Source organism: Chelonia mydas, chromosome 14 (assembly GCF_015237465.2).
Source record: "Chelonia mydas isolate rCheMyd1 chromosome 14, rCheMyd1.pri.v2, whole genome shotgun sequence".
Taxonomy (NCBI): domain Eukaryota; kingdom Metazoa; phylum Chordata; order Testudines; family Cheloniidae; genus Chelonia; species Chelonia mydas.
In genome coordinates this window covers 38,161,321-38,181,423 of record NC_051254.2, presented here as the reverse complement: position 1 = coordinate 38,181,423, position 20,103 = coordinate 38,161,321, and the positions used below count along the sequence as shown (strand labels likewise).

The window sequence follows — 20,103 nt, the reverse complement described above, 5'->3', positions numbered from 1 at the left end:
CAGAACTAACAGCCGGGCTGGGGACAGGCAGAGGTGGGGGCTGGGCAGGGACCCAGCATGAATCAATCAGGGGTTGGGGGGCTGGGGAGAAGCAGCAGCAGGGAGCGGTTTGTGCAGATCTGTGGGATTGGACCTCATGGGGTCTCCCAGCCAGAGCTCCTGCCCCAGGGGCCCAAGTCACTTCAGGACAACTGATGACACTGTCATGGTCCCACACACACGCGGGGGCGGTGGAGGGGATGGGTAGGGGGTGCAGATTGATGGAAAAACCATGGTATAACCTTAAAAAAATCATCATTCGATCAGTCTCACGATTTTTTGAAACTCCTGAGCTTGGCAGCACTGGGGGAGGCAGGGACAGGGCAGGTTTGACCCGAGGGAATTAGAAGAAGCAAGAAGGAAAATGTGAATGAAAATAAAACAAGAAGAAAGGGAGAGTCCAGGAGAAATGGTGGAAAATAGAACTGAGAAGAGTGACAGGAAACTATCCCTGACAGGTTTCAGAGTAACAGCCATGTTAGTCTGTATTCGCAAAAAGAAAAGAAGGACTTGTGGCACCTTAGAGACTAACCAATTTATTTGAGCATAAGCTTTCATGAGCTACAGCTCACTTCATCGGATGCATACTGTGGAAAGTGTAGAAGATCTTTTTATATACACACAAAGCATGAAAAAATACCTCCTCCCACCCCACTGCTGGTAATAGCTTATCTAAAGTGATCACTCTCCTTACAATGTGTATGATAATCAAGGTGGGCCATTTCCAGTCCACTTCCTGGACACTACAGTGCTAATAAACGATGGTCACATAAACACCACCCTATACCGGAAACCTACTGACCGCTATTCCTACCTACATGCCTCCAGCTTTCACCCTGACCACACTACACGATCCATCGTCTACAGCCAAGCTCTGCGATACAACCGCATTTGCTCCAACCCCTCAGACAGAGACAAACACCTACAAGATCTCTATCAAGCATTCTTACAACTACAATACCCACCTGCGGAAGTGAAGAAACAGATTGATAGAGCCAGAAGAGTTCCCTGAAGTCACCTACTACAGGACAGGCCTAACAAAGAAAATAACAGAACGCCACTAGCCGTCACCTTCAGCCCCCAACTAAAACCCCTCCAACGCATTATTAAGGATCTACAACCTATCCTGAAGGATGACCCAACACTCTCACAAATCTTGGGAGACAGGCAAGTCCTTGCCTACAGACAGCCCCCCAACCTGAAGCAAATACTCACCAGCAACCACATACCACACAACAGAACCACTAACCCAGGAACCTATCCTTGCAACAAAGCCCGTTGCCAACTGTGCCCACATATCTATTCAGGGGACACCATCACAGGGCCTAATCACATCAGCCACACTATCAGAGGCTCGTTCACCTGCACATCCACCAATGTGATATATGCCATCATGTGCCAGCAATGCCCCTCTGCCATGTACATTGGTCAAACTGGACAGTCTCTATGTAAAAGAATAAATGGACACAAATCAGATGTCAAGAATTATAACATTCATAAACCAGTCGGAGAACACTTCAATCTCTCTAGTCACGCGATTACAGACATGAAAGTTGCTATATTAGAACAAAAAAACTTCAAATCCAGACTCCAGCGAGAAACTGTTGAATTGGAATTCATTTTCAAATTGCATACAATTAACCTAGGCTTGAATAGAGACTGGGAGTGGCTAAGTCATTATGCAAGGTAACCTATTTCCCCTTGTTTTTTCCTACCCCCTCCCCCCTTTCCTCAGACGTTCTTGTTAAACCCTGGATTTGTGCTGGAAATGGCCCACCTTGATTATCATACACATTGTAAGGAGAGTGGTCACTTTAGATAAGCTATTACCAGCAGGAGAGTGGGTGGGGGGAGGTATTTTTTCATGCTTTGTGTGTATATAAAAAGATCTTCTACGCTTTCCACAGTATGCATCCGATGAAGTGAGCTATAGCTCACGAAAGCTCATGCTCAAATAAATTGGTTAGTCTCTAAGGTTCCACAAGTACTCCTTTTCTTTATCCCTGACAGGGGAACCAGCCTGGGGGCAGCAAGAGGGGAATGAGTAAAATAACAGGGGTGGGATGGAGCAGCCATGGGCGATGATCTGTCAAAGGGAGGGGAGGAGAGTGGGAGAGACACAGGAAAATAAACAGGGATCAGAAGTGAGGGTTAGAAAAATGAATAGAAAAGGAGAGTATGAAAGGAAAGGGAAGAGAGAGATTTATGACACGTGACTGAAACTGAGATTGTAACTCATTAATTCCCTATATTAATTCCTGGCCATTGGTGCTATTTTAGTGCCATTAAGAAAGGTGTTCTCAGTAGCTGGGGATGTGCTTGCCATGCTGTGGTTATTAAGGCTCCTTCTCAGCTCCCTTTACTTATCACCTTTAGTAATTACTGTAAATAAAACATGACAAAGAATTCTTCTTCTTTGTTCCACTTTACTGTCCCAACTGCAGTTGTCGGGGGCAGAGCCGTGGGATTTGCTGCCTGAGTTGGTTGTGTCCCCCCAGTCCCCACAGGGAATATCGTGTCCCTAGGAGGAGAGTTTGGGTTTTACTGGGATGTGTCAATCTCCAGCCTGTGCTCTGTCTCTGTCCTGTGCACACCCGTGTCAATCAGGAATTGCTCAGCTGTGCTCTGCGGAGAGGAGACTGTTTGCACGGGGAGGAATCCATGACTTGGGGTTGCAATGCTGAACATCACTTAATGCTTAATTTGTAGGCAACTAGAAAATCATAGCCTGCAACTCTGCAAAGCTGAGTTAGGGGCCTAAACTCCCTGTACCATGCATGGGCATCACAGGCACCTGACAATAAGATTCACAAAACCCAGCTCACTCGGCAGGGAGCCATCTGGGGAAATGGCTACACTGGAAACTTCAAAGCGCTGTCGTGGGAGTGCTCCCGCAGCAGCGCTTTGCAGTGCGAGTGTGGTCTCACGCAAGCCCAGGGAGAGAGCTCTCCCAGCGCTCCTGGTAATCCGCCTCCACGAGGGGATGAGCGCCGAGCGCTGGGAGCGCGGCTCCCAGTGCTGGGTGCCTGTCTACACTAGCGCTTTAACGCGCTCAGACTTGCTGTGCTCAGGGGGGTGATTTTTCACGCCCCTGAGCCAGCAAGTTAGAGCGCTATAAAGTGTAAGTGGAGACAAGTCCAAAGCTAGCCAGTGGGAGAGGTGACAAGGGAGGGGTGTCCTAAACCCTGCCCCCTCTCACTGACAGGTGCCTAAAACAGGGCTGCAGGGGGCCTCTATGTCTGTTTAGCCACCCACAGACGGGAACCCACCACCTGACGTCAGGTGGCTCAAGCGCCGAAGGGTTTGGCTACACTCGCAGATGTAGAGCACTTGGAGTTAAACCAGCCTTTGGAGAGCGCAGGAGGGAAAGCGCTGCAGTCTGCCCACACTGACAGCTGCCAGCGCACTGGCGCGGCCACGTTTGGGGCACTTGCAGCGGCATTGGGAGCGGTGCATTATGGGCAGCTATCCCACAGAGCACCTCTTCCAATTCTGGCGCTGTGGGAAGGGGGCGGGGGGGCATTCTGGGTCCTGTCCCAAAGCCCCGTGATGCATCAGTTCGCACCCCAGCAATCCCAGTGCTTCTGTCCACATTTGGCGCCATCTTTCAATGTTTTTTGTACTGCGCGCTGTGTCTTCCCTTTCGCTCTGCGGGAACGGAGACCGAACTGCTGAGGAATATGCTGACGAGTCTCACCAGCATGTCACGTTTGGCAGTTGAGTTACTCCTTAAGATCCAAATGGACAGTGAGGAGTCGTGACTCGAGTAACGCATATGACACGAGATTGCTTGTGGCATTCACGGACATGCTCAGCACCGTGGAACGCCGCTTTTGGGCTCGGGAAAGAAGCACTGAGTGGTGGGAATCACATCGTCATGCAACTCTGGGATGACGAGCTGTGGCTGCAGAACTTTTGGATGAGAAAAGCCACTTTCATGGGACTGTTGCCGGCACCCAGTGCCAGAGGCGCACAACAGCAGGGGTTCGTTACCCGGTGTGCATCACCCAATAATCACAACGGGGTGGAGAAGCAGAAAAGTTTATTTGCAGCTGCAAACAAGGTACAGGGAGAATGGAATCTCAAATCCTGCACATCAGAGCAGGTTATTACACACACTTTTATATTTCTTAATGCTACTGCACTACACATCAGCCAATCAAAACTTTGCACAAATACTCTGCCTTTTTTATATGGGTTACAACAATGTTTATTTCCTGCAACCTCTAACAAGCATTCCTAGCAACTTAAACAACCAGCACATTCTATCTGGCCTTGCAGCTGTCTCTCCTGTTATCTTTAACTTGGCGTCAGCAAACCTTACACTATAAGGCATTATCTACAACTGAAACATTGTTTTAAGAGCAAAAGAGCTTACTCAAACCAGCCAGGCCTGAATTCTATTAAGGGGGGTTGAGAAGAAGCCCTTCGGCCTTCAGCAGGGAGACTTCCTCGACCCTTATGGCCTTCCATCCCCTCAACTTAACTAGTGGCCATGCCCTGGGGTCTCCAACAGGACTGTGTGCGGAGCTCACCCCCACCCTGCGGCGCAAAGACACGAGATTGAGCACTGCCCTGACGGTGGAGAAGCAGGTGGCTATTGCAATCTGGAAGCTGGCAACTCCAGACAGCTACCGATCGGTCGCTAACCAGTTTGGAGTGGGAAAGTCGACCATTGGAATCATGTTGATGCAAGTTTGCAGGGCCATTGATCGCATCCTGCTCAGAAGAACCATGACTCTGGGTAACGTGCATGAGATTGTGGCTGGCTTTGCACAAATGGGTTTCCCTAACAGTGGAGGGGCAATAGATGGGACACATATTCCAATTCTGGCACCAGCCCACCTTCCCTCCGAGTACGTTAATCAGAAGGGGTGTTTCTCTGTGGTTCTCTAGGCGTTTGTGGATCACCGTGGGCGTTTCATTGACATTAATGCAGGCTAGCTCGGAAAGGTACATGACGCACACATCTTTCGGATCACTGGCCTGTTCAGGAAGCTGCAAGCCGGGACTTTTTTCCCAGACCAGAAGATCACTGTAGGGGAAGTCGAAATGTCCATTGTGATCCTTGGAGACCCCGCTTACCCGTTAATGCCGTGGCTCATGAAACCCTACACAGGGAGCCTTGACAGCAACAAGGAGAGCTTCAACAACAGGCTGAGCCCGTGCAGAATGACTGTGGAGTGTGCTTTTGGCCGTTCAAAGGGCCGCTGGCACTCTCTGTATGGGAAGCTGGACCTGGCCGATGACAGCATCCCCGCGGTGATATCCGCGTGCTGTACCCCCCATAACATTTGTGAGGGGAAGGGTGAAAGATTCACTCAGGCATGGACCTCGGAGGTTCAACACCTGGAGGCTGAATTTGAACAGCCAGAGAGCAGGGCTGTTCGAGGGGCCCAGCGCGGGGCTGACAGGATTCGGGATGCCTTGAGGGAGCAATTTGAGGCTGAAAGCCACCAGTAAAGTTCGGTGCCCTGCACGGGAGTGAAGTGCAGTGGTTCCAATGTTAGTAGGAATCTGTGTTTGCTACACTGACTTGCAGTGCTTGTTGATTTCCTGGGCTAAGGTATCTTTTACTTTATGGAATAATCAAGAATGTTTTCAAAGCCAAAAAATCCATTTATTGAAAAGAAAATTCATTTATTGAAAATAAACACAACTGCTTGGGAAACAGAAAGGGCAAGGGGGTGGGGTGGGGAACGGTACAATCACAGATTTGCGTATGTCCTGTCTGGAGTGCTGTGCAATCAGTGCTGGACTTCTGGCCGGCTAAAATGCCTGGTGATGGGGGTTGAGTGCAGAGGGTCGGGGTTGGAGCTTTCAGGGCTGGGTGGTGAAGCTACAGGTGTTGGAGGCAGCTGGTGGCGGTAAGAACCTGGATGTTGGGGAAAGTGGGTTGGAGGTGACATGGGGGCACAAGGGAAAGAGTTTTGGGACAAGGGCTGCAGGGGGCGGGGGTGGGCACGGTAGTGCTCCGCCTTCATGGCTACGAGCGCCTGGATAGAGTCTGCTTGGTGCTCCATTGTGCTTCTCAGCCGATCCGTGCTTTGCTGCCGGAGCACCGCGCTTTTGTGCCAGCGCTCCTCGTTCTGCTGGCGGATCCTTCTTCACTCTCCCGCCACTCCTACACTTTTTGATTCTCATTACTTGAATGCTGCATTACTTCATGCACCATGTCTTCCTTGCTTCTGCGTGGCCTCTTTCTGGTTCTTTGGAGTCTTTCGGCCTGTGATAACATGGACGGCTGAGATCTCAAGGTTGCATCGGTAAAGGCAAAATGCAACACTTAACAGAGGCAGCATTGCTCACACCAGACAGAGCAATGATTCCCCCGTACTTAAGGGCAAGCACAGTCTACACAATAGCATGCATGCAGCCGTAATCCTCCTCACCCCAAGAGCCCGCACCGAATAACTTCCTTCCCCAAATAAAAGCCGCTTACCGGGAACCTCCTCTGGTGTTTGTCCTTCCCCAAGCACTGGCCGCCGTGACTGGCTACCTTCCTCCTGGCTTGAGAACAGCTCCTGGCTGCATGCATCTCGGGATTCTGGGGTGTCTCCCTCCTCCTCAGCACCCTGGCTCCCGCTTTCCTCCTCCTCCTCCTGCCTGATTGAACTTGGCTCTGAAGTGTCCACGGTGGTCCTGAGAGTGGAGGTGGGGTCACCCCCAAGTATCGCGTCCAGCTCTTTGTACAAATGGCAGGTCACGGGGGCAGCTGTTTGCCTCGTGGGCTTTGCGGTAGGCATTCCGCAGCACCTTCGCTTTAACCCTGCACTGCAGTGCGTCCCGCTCATGGCCCCTTTCCATCATGGCCCTCGATATCTGCCCGAAGATATCGTAATTCCTACGGCTGGAGCGCAGCTGGGACTGGACAGCTTCCTCCCCCCAAACACTGATGAGGTCCAGCACCTCGCCATTGCTCCATACTGGGGATCGCCTGGCACGTGGAGGCATGGTCCCCTGGAAAGATTCGCTGAGAGCACTCCACGCCTGGCTGAGCAAACAGGAAGGGGATTTTCAAAATTCCCAGAGAATTTAAAGGGCGGGTCTGACGGTTGCTCACCTGGGGCAGAGCGCTCTACGTATCTTGCCAGTGTGGACGGGTAGTGAGCTAGTGCGCACGGGGCTCCTTTATTGCACTGTAACTCGCAAGTGTAGCCAAGGCCTAAGACAGCAGCAGGGGAAAGGTGTTTGAACGATGGCTGCAAATGTCAAGCCGCGCGGAGACCAGCACTTCACTCCGCTGAGCTGCAACGTCTAGTAACCACGTTGTTACACTGCTGCAAAACTGGACCCGGGTAACTAGCTGCATCCGCAGCAGCATCTCTGCACAGCACGGCTTCCCCGCCACAGCTGAATTCCCTCTTCGTGTCCTGATGGCGGCTTCCCAGACTGCCCCAGGCCTCCTCCGTCTGTCCCCACATCCCCTCCTGCAGCCACAATGGGCGAGTGGCCTGAGAGGTCTCTGTTTATCCCACGCCACGTGCCCTGCAGGCCCCTAGTGCGAGCTCCCCTCACACCGGCTGCCCTCGGCCTTGCTGGGTGCGGTGGTGTGACAGGGTCACCTGCCCCCCTAGGGCCCAGGCTGAGATCCCAGCACATTCCACAGGCCCCTGAGCCGCCATCAGATGGACTCTCAGCCTCGGTCCCTGTGGTGGTGGGGGAGACACTGGGTCATTGCCCTGGTGGAGCTGCTGGGGGAGGGAGGAGATTTAGCTCCTCACAGACAATTTTAACAGTTCTAAAGCTTCAACTTTTTGAATCTCAGTGTCTAGTGTCATTAAATAGTTCTGGTCTGACCACAATATTGTCTATTCCCCGCAGAATTGATACATTTTTTCACCAAAGCCTCCAGGTGTGAAATTGGTTGGGTCCTTCCTGCTCAGCAAACAGCACAAGTCACTTTCAGGGAAGGAAACACCCCATTGCTGCTGCAGGCGGGGCAGAGTGTGAACTCAGGAAACTGAAACTTACCCTGTCCCACTGCCCGGAGGGAGCCATGGCTGCAGTGAGCCCCGTGGAAAGTCTCCAGGAGGAAGCGACATGTCCCGTCTGTCTGGAGTATTTCACAGACCCTGTCACTCTGGAGTGTGGGCACAATTTCTGCCACGCCTGCATCGCCCAGTGCTGGGAGGGACCTGACACAGCCGCCTCCTGCCCTCAGTGCAGAGAAACTGTGCAACAGAGAAACCTCAGGCCCAACAGGCCCCTGGCAAATGTCGTAGAAATCGCCAAGCGGCTGAGTTTCCAGACAGCGAAGGGAGCAGGAGGGGGTGGGGTGTGTGGGGAACACCAGGAGGCTCTGAAACTGTTCTGTGAAGATGATCAAACCCCCATCTGTGTGATCTGCAGAGAGTCCCGGGCTCACCGCGCTCACACGGTGGTTCCCATACAGGAAGCTGCCCAGGAGTACAAGGTACGGAGTTGCTGCCCAGTCTAATGTGTAATAACTTTGAATATTAATTACAACTTAATGGTGTAACTGTGTCATTCAGCTGTGTGTAGCCTTCATTTGGGGAGTTACAAGCTGTGGCTGGTATTACTGCTTGTGTGACAGTGTTTGTTGTTATTTGCATCCTCTAGAGACCCCAGATGAGATCTGACCTCGATTGTGGGGGCCTTGCACAAAACCCGGTGAAGGTCAATCCCTGCCCCGAATCATTTAGAGTCTAACTGGACAAGACAGACAAAGGGTGGGAGGGGAAACTGAGGCACCGTGAGGGGAAGTGACTTGTCCAAGGTGACTCAGCAGATCAGTGGCAGAGCTGGATATAAAAACCTGCTTTTCCAAGGCCCTCTTCAGTGCTCTAACCACAAGCTACTCTGCCCCTTTCAGCAGCACTGAGTAGTGATGAAGTGCAAACAGTAGGAGGAAAAGACTCCTTGATACAGGTCCTAGGCCCGGCAGGGAAAGGAGGTTTCCCACTGGGATTCTGAACTCCTGTGCTGCTCCATGAGGGTTAAACTCAGATGCTGGCGGCCTGCGCTAGAGGACATCACTGGGCTGAACATGGTGTGGGACCCGGAGCACCTTCAGTCCACACCCACAAGGGCTCCAGTCAGTGCAGGTCCATGCCACATGCCACAGGGATCAGACTTATCTTCAGCAAAACTAACCCCTGGGCCGTGCGGACCAGTGCCAGTCTGACCTGTTCCCATGTGTTCATGGGCAAGGACCAGCCAACGTGGTTCCGTTAGTCCCACCAGGCAGCCCTTTGAAATCTGCCAGAATCCACCGCTTCTGGGGTCTTTGCTAGGGACTTTGGGGTCGCTACCCAGAGGCCATTGCCAGGGGAAGGGGCTAGGACAGCACGAGGGCAAAGCCCAGCTGTTCCTAACACTAATCAACACATCTAATGGGGTTTGCCCTAGGCCTTAGATCAGTGCTGTCCAACCCGTCCATTCCCCAGGGGTACAGGGCTGAAAGTCAATGGAGTTGGACTCCTTTGAGCATCCCGGCCAACATGGCTGCCCCTGGTGGCTTCTGGAATTGGTATCACTGTTTGTTAAATCTTCTCAAGACCAGCTTTATAGATTCACCACCATGGGACACCAGTTTTCCACTGGTTCGACTCAATGGAGAAAGTGGATGTAATAACTTCAAACCATCTGAATACAAAACCCGCCCAATTTCTATAAACAAGGTTTCATTTCCTTGGTGTCTCTGATGTCCTACCTCTAGAAAGACCCACTGTTGTACACAATATTGTTGTGACTGTGTTGGTTCTGGGCTATTAGAAAGACAAGGTAGATGAAGGAATTTCTGCTCATGGGCAGCTTCTGTAGTGAATGACAAGCTTTGAAGCTTACACAGAGCTCTTCTTCAGGCCTGGGAAAGAGTCTGTTCCCCAGAGCTGAGTTGTGTGTAACTCTTTTACCAACAGGAGCTGGGCCAGCGGAAGGTATTGCCTTACCCACCTAGTCAATCTAGGAAGACTGACTGTTATGTAGAATTTTGGGTGGGAAAACACCTCATCCACCCCCTACAACCCTGAAAATGAACCCACCAAATCATTTCTGTTTGTCAGGAAAAAATACAAGCCCATTTGAAGACTCTGAGGGAAGAGAGAGAAAAGCTCCTGGGATTGAAACTGACTGGAGAGGAGAGAAGCCGGGAGTATCTGGTCAGTGCCTGTTGTTCTTCGCCTGCTGGGACATGGAGCTGGGAGGGATGTTTATTGGTAGATTTCTCTGTGGCCTTGTGTGTGTTTCTCCATGATCATGGGATACTCTGTGTGTGTGTGCGTGTGTGCGTGTGTGTGTGCGTGTGTGTGTGCGCACATGCGTGCGCATATCACAAATGTTCTCTCCCTGGAGAAGGACAATGGCGTCTTCTGCAGGATCTAAGATGCATCTTAGTTAATGAGTCAATTACTACCACTTGTGGCTTTCACAAAATTTCTCCCAAACCGCACTGACTGTATCCCAGTAGACATGGAGACAGCCCTTGCAGAGAGATTGGGCCCAAATGGGAAGCGGTAAGAAAATCCTCTCCTTTGTGATCACAGTGTATACTCAAGTGTCAGGATGGGAAGAATGGTGGGTTTTGAACCTCAGCCCACAGAGACTCTCATTACAACCCGACCGCTCTCCAGAGCCAGCGGGGGAGGGGCTAGTGGAACTCTGGCCCACCAGAGGATCTGCCTACGAAGCTCCTGATTGGAGCAGACGTTCGGATGCATGAATTACGCCAGCAGGAGTCACGGGAAGTTGTCCAAACAACTGAGTGAACTCCCGATCTGCTGCTGGACTGGACCCTGACGCTGGCTGGGCCCTGGCGTTGTTCCTGACTCAGGTTTGACCTGCAGTACTGCTGTCTGACTTTGGCTTGACCCTTCGCGTGGCTGCCTGACTCCGACTCCAGTCCCAATCCCCCGTGTGACTCCAGACACTGATTCTGGCTCAGCCTTTGGCATGTCCTTCTCAGCTCGACTGTAGCCCCAACCCTTGGTGAGATCCTGACTTTGACTCCAGCTCTGACTTCGGCTGTAGTTCCTGACTTCTGACTGCAGCTCTGAGCACTAGGCCTGACGCCTCATGGCCTGGTCTCTGCACAGATGTGTTAGAGATTGTAAAGAAACTCTCTCTTGTAAGACTGTATGAAAGGTCATCACGCTCCATCCATGTTCCTGACCAGCCCTTTCCTTATTTCCTCTAGAAACAGACAGAAACCGAGAGGCAGAAGATTGTGTCTGAATTTCAGCAACTGCGGCAGTTCCTGGAGGAACAAGAGCGACTCCTGCTGGCCCAGCTGGAAAAGCTGGACAAGGAGATTGTGAAGATAGAGAATGAAAATATCAGCAAACTCTCAGAGGGGATTTCCCATCTCAGTGAGCTGATCAGTGAGATGGAGGGGAAGTGTCAGAAGCCAGCAAGTGAATTCCTACAGGTGAGACTGAGCTAGAAACATCCCAAATCCCAACACAGGGACAGGACAGCTCCTGAAGTACGGGCACCAGGGTCCAGCAGTCAGAGATCTCAGTGTAACTCAATGTGTGCATTGCTGAAATGTGAATGACTCTTGTTCTTTGCAGACTCATAGACACATTGATATTAGAGCTGGAAAAGCCCCACTAGCTCAGTGAAACCATGGCCCCGGGGCCAGGGCAGGGCTGATTTTCCCTGTATTTGCAAAACCCCTTTCCTGGAATCCCAAGTGTGTGTCAGGTGGTACTGAGATTTTTTTTAATCTCTCTCTCCTCTCTCTCCCCTCTAGGATGTCAGAAGCACCTTGAGTAGGTACGTGGCTCTCTCTCACTCCCACACATACTTGGCAATGCTGGGGAAGAGCATGGAGATGATGTTAGCACTGCATCTCCACAGCAACATGTGTGGGGATTTTGGATACAAATCTCTCAGATAAACTTAATCCTGAGATTCTCACCCTGGTACAGAAGACTCTGGAATTCTCCGTTCAGTGGGAAAGACTGACCTCAAGTGTTTCTTCGAGATGTCACATCCCTGGGGGAGTGGCTGCCTCAGGATTGTGGGGATGGAATATGGGCCTGTCACTACTGGGGCCCTGGTTACCATTCAGCCCAAGGCAGCAGTGGTCAAGAGTCTTTCCCACCTGAGTCTTTCCCGGCCTGAGGACTGTTTGGAGACCTGTGTGGAATGAGCCGGGGAGGGGGGAGTTGGTGTCTCAGTTTAGTTCCTAGTGGACAGATTTCTACAGCACTTTACATAGGAACCTCCTGTTCCTCAGAGCATGGAGGCCAAGGAGTGAATTGGCCATGGAGACTCAATTCCCCTTTTGTCCCCAGAGCTGATCTCACCAGACCAGAGTTGAAGAATATTAAGGAGTCCTTAGAAGGGAAGGTTGTATGGCCAAGGGCTGTGTTGCACCTGCTCTGAGGCTGGGAGAAGTCGAGGAATTCCAACTCCAGGCCCATTAGAGCAGCAACTCACTAGCCAGAACTTATCATGAGTCACACAATGAAATATAATCACGTGAAATTGTTTCTCTCCAGGTGTGAGAAGGGGAAGTTCCAGCAGCCAGAGGAGATTTCTCCTGAACTGGAAGAGCAAGTCAGCGATTTCTCCCAGAAAACTATTGTGCTAATGGAGACTCTGAGGAAGTTCAAAGGTACCCAGAAGGGATCTAGGAATGGAAATTGGGAAGAGCCTCTGAGACTGTGGGAAGAGAATGGTGCTGGTCAATTGGTTCACACTTAGAGGATGCTTCTATTTAATTGCTGGGTGAGAAGGCCAGACATTTGGGTCCAAGACACTCAGGTTGATTAATTCAAACCTTTGTTTGCACCAAAAACATGCTTTTCGATTACAGTTACAAAGTAAGAAATGACTCATCGACTTTAAGGTCAGAAGGGACCATCCTGATCCATCAACTCTGACCTCCTGCACATTGCAGGCCACAGAACCTCCCCACCCACTCCTGCAATTTACCTGTAAACTCTGGCTGAATTCCTGAAGCCCTCATATAATGATTTAAAAACTTCAAGTTACAGAGAATCCACCATTTCTTTTAGTTTAACATCGGTAAATGATACGTGCTCCATATGGCAGAGGAAGGCAAAAATAAACCCCAGAGTCTCTGGCAGTTTGATTTGGTGGAAAATTCCTTCTCTATCCCAAATATGGTGGTCAGCTGGACACTGAGCATTTCAGCAAGACCCAAAAGCCAGGCACCTGGAAAAGATTTCTCTCTAACTCAGAGTCCTCCCCAACTCGTGCCCCATCACCAGCCATTGGGATATTTGCTACTAGCCATCGCAAATAGAAAGAAGTGCTCGTCAGTTCCCTTCTCCTGGGGCATAGGTGGGTCATGGGGGATTTCTCCTAGGAAGCTCTAATTACCCCTTACAATGTCTGGAATATTAGACACATCCAAACTGCATATTTACTAGTTCTTTTCCAATCACCTTTGAGTGGTATGAATATTAAGTACCTTATATAGGTCATATACACTACACATGCATGAACACATCATTGGCAGGGCTTTTTTTCTTGAAGTTATTTTCATGTTATTGTTCTCCTCTCTGATTGGTTTCTTACCACTGATTATGCACACGCCACTTTCCCCCTTGTCTCCACTCAGGGGGTATTGGACTTTGCTAACTTCTCTGTGGCTGGGTGCACAGCCCCCCTCAACCTAGCTCCAGCCCTTCAGTGCCTCACCCCAGTGCACAGCCCCCCTAGCCTAGCTCCAGCTGTTCAATGCCGCCCCCCCCCACTGCACTGTTCCCTTCAGCCTAGCTCCCTCCCTCCAGTGCTGCCCCCCACTGCACAGCCCCCCTCAGCCTAGCTCCAGCGGTTCAATGCTGTCCCCCTCAATGGATTGATCCCTTCAGCCTAGCTCCCTCCCTCCAGCTGCCCCCCACTGCACAGCCCCACTCAGTGAAGCTCCAGCCCATCAGTGCGACCCCGATCGCACAGCCTCCCTCAGCCTAGATCTAGCCCTTCAGTGCTCCCCCTCACTGCACAGCCCCCCTCAGCCTAACTCCAACCCTTCAGTGCTGCCCCCCCACTGCACAGCCCCCCTCAGACTAGCTCCAGCTCTTCAGTGCCACCTCCATATTGCACAGCTCCTCTCAGCCAAGCTCCAGCCCCTCATTGCTACCCCTCCCCCGGCTGCACAGACCCCCTCAGCCTAGCTTCCCAGGAGCAGCACGGATGAGGGACTATGGGAAGCCACTTCTGGGAGCCACCAGAGGTGAGTCCCCCACCCCGAAGAATTAGTTCCACCCTGGCCCCTGCTCACAACAGACCCGCAGACAGAACTTGTCCCTTTGTCCTGGTCAGGAGACAGAGGATGTTTCCATTGACTCTGGGATCACCCCTGCCCGGAGAGGGGTGCCCTGGTCACAGTGAGGCGATGGGAAACCCTGCTCCACTGAGAGATCCCCCTCCTCTGTTTCCCACATCCTGTGACATGATGGGGGATCTCCCATGTAAGGGATACAGACAGGGGAGAGACATGGGGTAAGCGGTGTAGAGGTGGGACACACACACACACACACAGACACTCATCCTCCCATCAGACATATTATTTAAAGTAGTGACAAGAATGCACTGAAATACGGTTTTAGGAGAAATATTTATTTCAATGCCCCCATCCCACAAAAAAATATTGACTGCGGCAGTGAGGGACATTCAAAAACACTCACCTGAGTTGAATTTATTCCTATTATTATTGTTCATTATTTATTAACGAGCTAGGTTATGGTTTTTTCAGTGTGGAAAATTGTGCGTTATTTTACGGGTTGAATGATGACTGAATGACATAACCCCCCGCCAAAGTCCGTCACTCACTCTGGTAATTTTGTCAAGTGTCCGTCGCACAACATAATGCTGCCTGACCCCTGGCCAAAGGGACCAAAGTGGGTAAAGTTACTTTTCTGCCAAAGTCTTTGTATGATCTGGGTCTAGGTTACGACAAAAGGCCGTGAGTAAATGAGACAAACCAACTGGAGTTGGAAGGGTGGAAGGGGATGAGGAGGGGAAAAGTAAATCTCTCTTACAGATTGTGTGTCCTGGGATGGTTGTGAGGCTGAAAGGACGTTGGTTCCATTGCTGGGAGATGGCTGAATGAGAGAGGAAGTAGAAGGATTCAGTTAGTTTCTATTAAATGCCTGAGTCTGTCTCTGGGCCTCTCAATCTGTTTCTCTGTCATGATGAAAACACAGTTCTATGCGTTCAGAGTGGGGACGCTGTTAGAAATATGAAAGTCTGAAATCTCATCTCTTTTCTCCTTTCCCCCGCCAGACACTCTGCCGTCTGCACTGGAATCCCTAGGAGCACACAGACAGGGTGAGTTTGCAGCTGGAGATTGTCTTTAAATTAGGAGAAAATTCCAGTGAAAACATCTTCATGAGATTGTGACGAAAGTTATCAACCAACTCACCAGTGGCTGTGGCACACACAGCCCTAAAAGTAACTCATTCACAGTGAGGAGATCCAGGGGCACTGGAACATGGGGGGCCAGGGGGCCAAGCTCACCCTCCTTTTAACATGGGCATAGTTTGGGGGCAGGGGGCCATGTTGGCCCCCCAAACTGCAAGTCTTGGGCAGGCGTGGAGCATCGCAGCATTGGCTGTGTTTCATGGAGGGGCGGCTGATCAACTGCGCCCTGTGTAGTGCAGCTTCTTCCTGGTGCTTGTCCCTCTCAGTGGCCCCACCCCTGCTCCTCTTCCCCCCGGACCCTCCCCCTGCCCTGGGTGGTGCACGCCGGAGAGTGGACATGGGAATGTGGAGGGTCAGGGGCTCTCCATAGGGGCCAAGGCTCCCAGCCTGGCCAGGGTCAGGGCCTCGGTGGGAAGATGAAGAGTGGGGCAGGGCCAGGGAGAGGGCAGGGCCACAGGTAGTGTGACCTAGTACCCCCCTCCCCAACTTCTGCCAAGGTGCCGGAACACCTGGGGAGATCCCAAGCTGACATCACACAAATAATCCTGACACCAACCTGAGTGCTGAGTTCATGCCCATGCTAATGAACAGAAACACTCTCCCTGAGCAGCACCCGAACAGAGCTCAATGCCCTGAGGACTGACACATCCCTCTGCTTTACCCCGGTGCAGGGGGTCTCCCCATTGCTCTTCTCCAACATCCCGCCTTTCCTCTGGGCAGGGCTGGGCTCTCCCATTGGAGCTGCTTCCTGGACTGGGGCGATCCTTTCCCTCTGATGCTGCCAGCTCCTCCCTTCTCTCTGGGTTGGGGATTGGGCTACCTCACCCAATGCCACCTCCTACTCTCTGGTGTTAATCAGCTCTTCCCCAAAGCTGCATCTTCCTCTCTCTTCCCAGCCCTGGGAGTGGAGACTGCATTAGAGGAGGGAGATTTCCTCTGGGCTTCAAAACTGGACCTGCTTCCTCTGCTCCCTCCCCACTAAAACCTTTCTTGGTGTGTCTCTCCTGCTGGGAATGGAGCAGAATCAACAGGGGTAGCTGGGAGCTGACGCTTATGCAAGCAAATGGGAAATTAATGAAGTGGGTCTCCTTACAGAGACTGAGGAAGTGCAGTGACATCCCTGCTCAGTCTCAGGTGCCCAGGACAGAGGCAGCTCCCTGCGATCCAGGCCTGTCCCAGCCAGAACAGGGCTGCTGGGGAGAGTGAGAAATGGTCCCAGCCTCCCCCAGGGCTGAGCTCTCCTCCTAACGCTCTGATTCTCTCTCCCCAGAGAATGTGACTCTGGATCCAGACACGGCTCATCCCGACCTCGTCCTGTCTGAGGGTGGGAAAAGTGTGAGATGGGGAGACAGGCGGCAGCGACTGCCCAACACCCCTGAGAGATTTGACACTGAGCTCTGTGTGCTGGGCTGTGAGGGATTCACCTCAGGGAGACATTGCTGGGAGGTGGAGGTGGGGGATGGGCAATTCTGGGCTGTGGGGGTGGCCAGAGAGTCTGTGGGGAGGAAGGGACGGATCAGCCGTAGCCCTGAGGGGGGGATCTGGGCTGTGGAGTGGCTGGGTCAGTTCTGGGCTCTCACCGCCCCTGAGACCCCCCTGCCCCTGAGCCGGGCCCCCAGCAGGATCCGGGTTTGTCTGGACTGTGACCGGGGGCAGGTGACATTTATCGATGCTGGTGACGAGGCCCCGATCTTCACTTTCCCGCCGGGCTCCGTCCCTGGGGAGAGAATCCGCCCCTGGCTCTGGGTGGGGCTGGGATCCCGGTTCCGCCTGCGTCCCTGAGACCCACAGCAGAGGGGGAGCCGGAAATCAGCCTCTCTAGCCTCACGGACCCCAGTCTCTATGTCCTTGGAGGACTCCCATCTACCCTGCCCCTGGCGCCTCATCTCTATGACCCCTGGAAGCTCCTCCCCCTTCCTCCCTGCAGCCCCAGGCACAGGAGGGGGAGGGGGAGGAACCCTGGGGCTGCAGGAGGGGCAGAGGGGCCCTGAGGGGCAGAGGTGGGGGCTGGGCAGGGGGCAGAACTAACAGCCGGGCTGGGGACAGGCAGAGACAGGGGCTGGGCAGGGACCCAGCAGGAATCAATCAGGGTTTGGGGGGCTGGGGAGAAGCGGCAGCAGGGAGCGGTTTGTGCAGATCTGTGGGATTGGATCTCATGGGGTCTCCCAGCCAGAGCTCCTGCCGCAGGGGCCCAAGTCACTTCAGGACAACTGGTGTCACTGTCATGGTCCCACACACGCGTGGGGGCGGTGGAGGGGATGGGTAGGGGGTGCAGATTGATGGAAAAACCGTTGTATAACTTTAAGAAAATCATCATTCGGTCAGTCTCACGATTTTTTTAAACTCCTGAGGTTGGCAGCACTGCGGGAGACAGGGACAGGGCGGGTTTAACCAGAGGGAATTAGAAGAAGCAAGAAGGAAAATGTGAATGAAAATAAAACAAGAATAAAGGGAGAGTCCAGGAGAAGTGGTGGAAAATAGAACTGAGAAGAGTGACAGGAAACTATCCCTGACAGGGGAACCAGCCGGGGGCAGGAAGAGGGGAAGGGATAAAATTGGGGGTGGAGGGGGGTGGAATGGAGCAGCCATGGGGGCTGATCTGTAACAGGGAGGGGAGGAGAGTGGGAGAAACACAGGAAAATAAACAGGGATCAGAAGTGAGGGTAAGAATAATGAACAGAAAAGGAGAGAAGGAAAGGGAAGAGAGAGATTTATGACATGTGACTGAAAGTGAGACTGTAACTCATTAATTCCCTATATTAATTCCTGGCCATTGGTGCTATTTTAGTGCCATTAAGAAAACTGTTCTCGTAGCTGAGGATCTCCTTGCCATGCTGTGGTTATTAAGGCTCCTTCTCAACTCTGTTTACTGACCACCTTTCGTTATTTACTGTAAAATAAAACATTACAAACAATTCTTCTTGTTTGTTCCACTTTAATGTCCCAGCTGCAGTTGTCGGGGGCAGAGTCCTGGGATTTGCTTCCTGACTTGGTTGTGTCCCCACAGCCCCCATAGGGAATATCGCGCCTCTAGGGGGAGAATTTTGTGTTTTACTGGGATGTGTCACTAACCAGCCTGTGCTCTGTCTCTGTCCTGTACACACCCGTGTCAATCTGGAATTCCTCAGCTGTGCTCTGCGGAGAGGTGACTGGTTGCACAGGGGACAATCCATGAAGGGACTTGGTGTGGCAATGCTGAGCGTCACAGGGCCTAGTTTGTAGGCAACCAGAAAATCACATTCTGCAAAGCTGAGTCAGGTGCCTGAACCCCCTAGACAATGCAAGTGGGCATCAGAGGCACCTTACAGTGCGATTCACAAAAGCCAGCTCACTAGGCGGGGAGCCATTTAAGCGAGACAAGTGGAGATGCTGACAAGTAGGGAGGGGTGTCCTAAGCCCTGCCCCCTCTCACCGACAGGTGCCTAAATCGGGGCTGCAGGGGGACGTCGGTCTCTGCTCAGCCGCCCACAGACGGGAACCCAGCGTCTGACGTCAGGTGGCTCAGGCACCTGAGGCGTTTCTTGCTGGAATGAGTCAGGCACCTGCCTCGCTCCACACACAATGTGAGTGTGGGGGTGGGGAGAAGGTGGAGCTGGGTTTTGTGATGTCACCTGCCTGATAACTTTTACCCCATGGTGAGAGCCCTCAGCTGGCACGTGGGGGACCCAGGTTCGACTCCACTGTCTGGAGTAGCTCACGAATGTGAGTACCAACCTCAGGGCAAACAGTTACAAACCAGGGTACAAACCCCACGCTGGGTATCAAATGTGAACCTCTCAAGCACCATAACAGCCTGAACATGGAGTCACAGACAGTCCCCTTGGGTTCTCCGGTCTATCTTGCTGCTTTTCTGCCTCCTCCCCTGCTGCATCTCCCTGCTCCCCCTGCCGGGGCTGCCACATTCCCACCAGCAGAGTCAGGGCAGCTCCTGGCCACAGGTGTCTCTGATGAAAGCCACCAGCTGCTCTATCCTGGCTTCAGAGAATGGTGGAAGACGTAGAACAGGAGACAGCCTCTCCCCAGCCCAGGAAGAACCATTAATAGAAACCTTCCCACTCCAAGGCAAAGGGAGCAGGAGGTGGCAGCCCTGACCGGGAGACCTCTGCATTCATGTCTCCAGAACCCACCTGGTCAGAGTTAAAGGGGTTTGGATGCTGGGCACTGAGAGGGTTTCTGTTTACTGGTGTGTGAGTCTGTATCCCAGACCTGGTGAGGTGTCATCGGACTGCAGTGAGGGGAACCCAAGCATCCGAGCCCCAGGATCCCCAGATAATTCAAGCCTCTGGGACCAGAACAGAGCCCATCCACTGCTCCAGTCTTGGGGTCCCTAGGCACATTCTTTGGGGACTCTCCCCCTATCTGAGGTGTGAAACCCGCTGCCTAACCCCCTGGTGTAGAGCTGAGCCTCAGTAATATACCAGCAGCCCCCCATCAGCTCCCTCCCTCCAGCCCCCAGTGCCTCCCACCTGCCGCGAGCCCCACCAATCAGTGCCTCCCCCTCCTCCCCATGCCTCCTCCCTGCCACAATCAGCTGTTTCACATGCATTGGAGGCTTGACAGGGGGGGAAGGGGCAGTGGCCTTGGGGAAAGGGGTGGAGTGGGAGCAGGGCCTGGGTCAGAGCATGGGCTTGAGCCGTGAGCCCCCCTGGCACATTGGAAAGTTGGCGTCTGTAGCTCCAGCCCTGGAGTCAGGGCCTATGC

At 52.5% G+C, this 20,103-nt stretch overlaps 1 protein-coding gene and 1 long non-coding RNA gene across 4 annotated transcripts in view; both read left to right on the top strand.

Annotated features, from left to right (window-relative positions):
- Positions 1–26: 26 nt before the first annotated feature.
- Positions 27–18,317, top strand: LOC122462860. The gene is made up of 2 exons (XR_006285737.1): positions 27–497; positions 17,919–18,317. It is a non-coding gene; the product is annotated as an uncharacterized LOC122462860 (long non-coding RNA).
- The window catches only part of LOC102938961 (zinc finger protein RFP), a 31,538-nt gene continuing 19,405 nt past the window's right edge, over positions 7,971–20,103 (top strand). Inside the window, exons 1-7 of one of the 3 annotated variants that reach the window (XR_006285710.1) lie at positions 7,971–8,455; positions 10,068–10,220; positions 11,198–11,428; positions 11,756–11,778; positions 12,510–12,625; positions 15,265–15,309; positions 16,673–17,671. Coding sequence is in view for 2 of the 3 variants with exons in the window: in XM_037913683.2 (XP_037769611.1) it covers positions 8,039–8,455; positions 10,068–10,220; positions 11,198–11,428; positions 11,756–11,778; positions 12,510–12,625; positions 15,265–15,309; positions 16,673–17,184 (1,497 nt within the window). In the remaining variant the exon portion in view is untranslated. Of the gene's footprint in view, positions 8,456–10,067; positions 10,221–11,197; positions 11,429–11,755; positions 11,779–12,509; positions 12,626–15,264; positions 15,310–16,672; positions 17,804–20,103 lie in introns of those variants that run through there. The other 2 variants (XM_037913683.2, XM_037913684.2) reach the window with 2 other exon arrangements.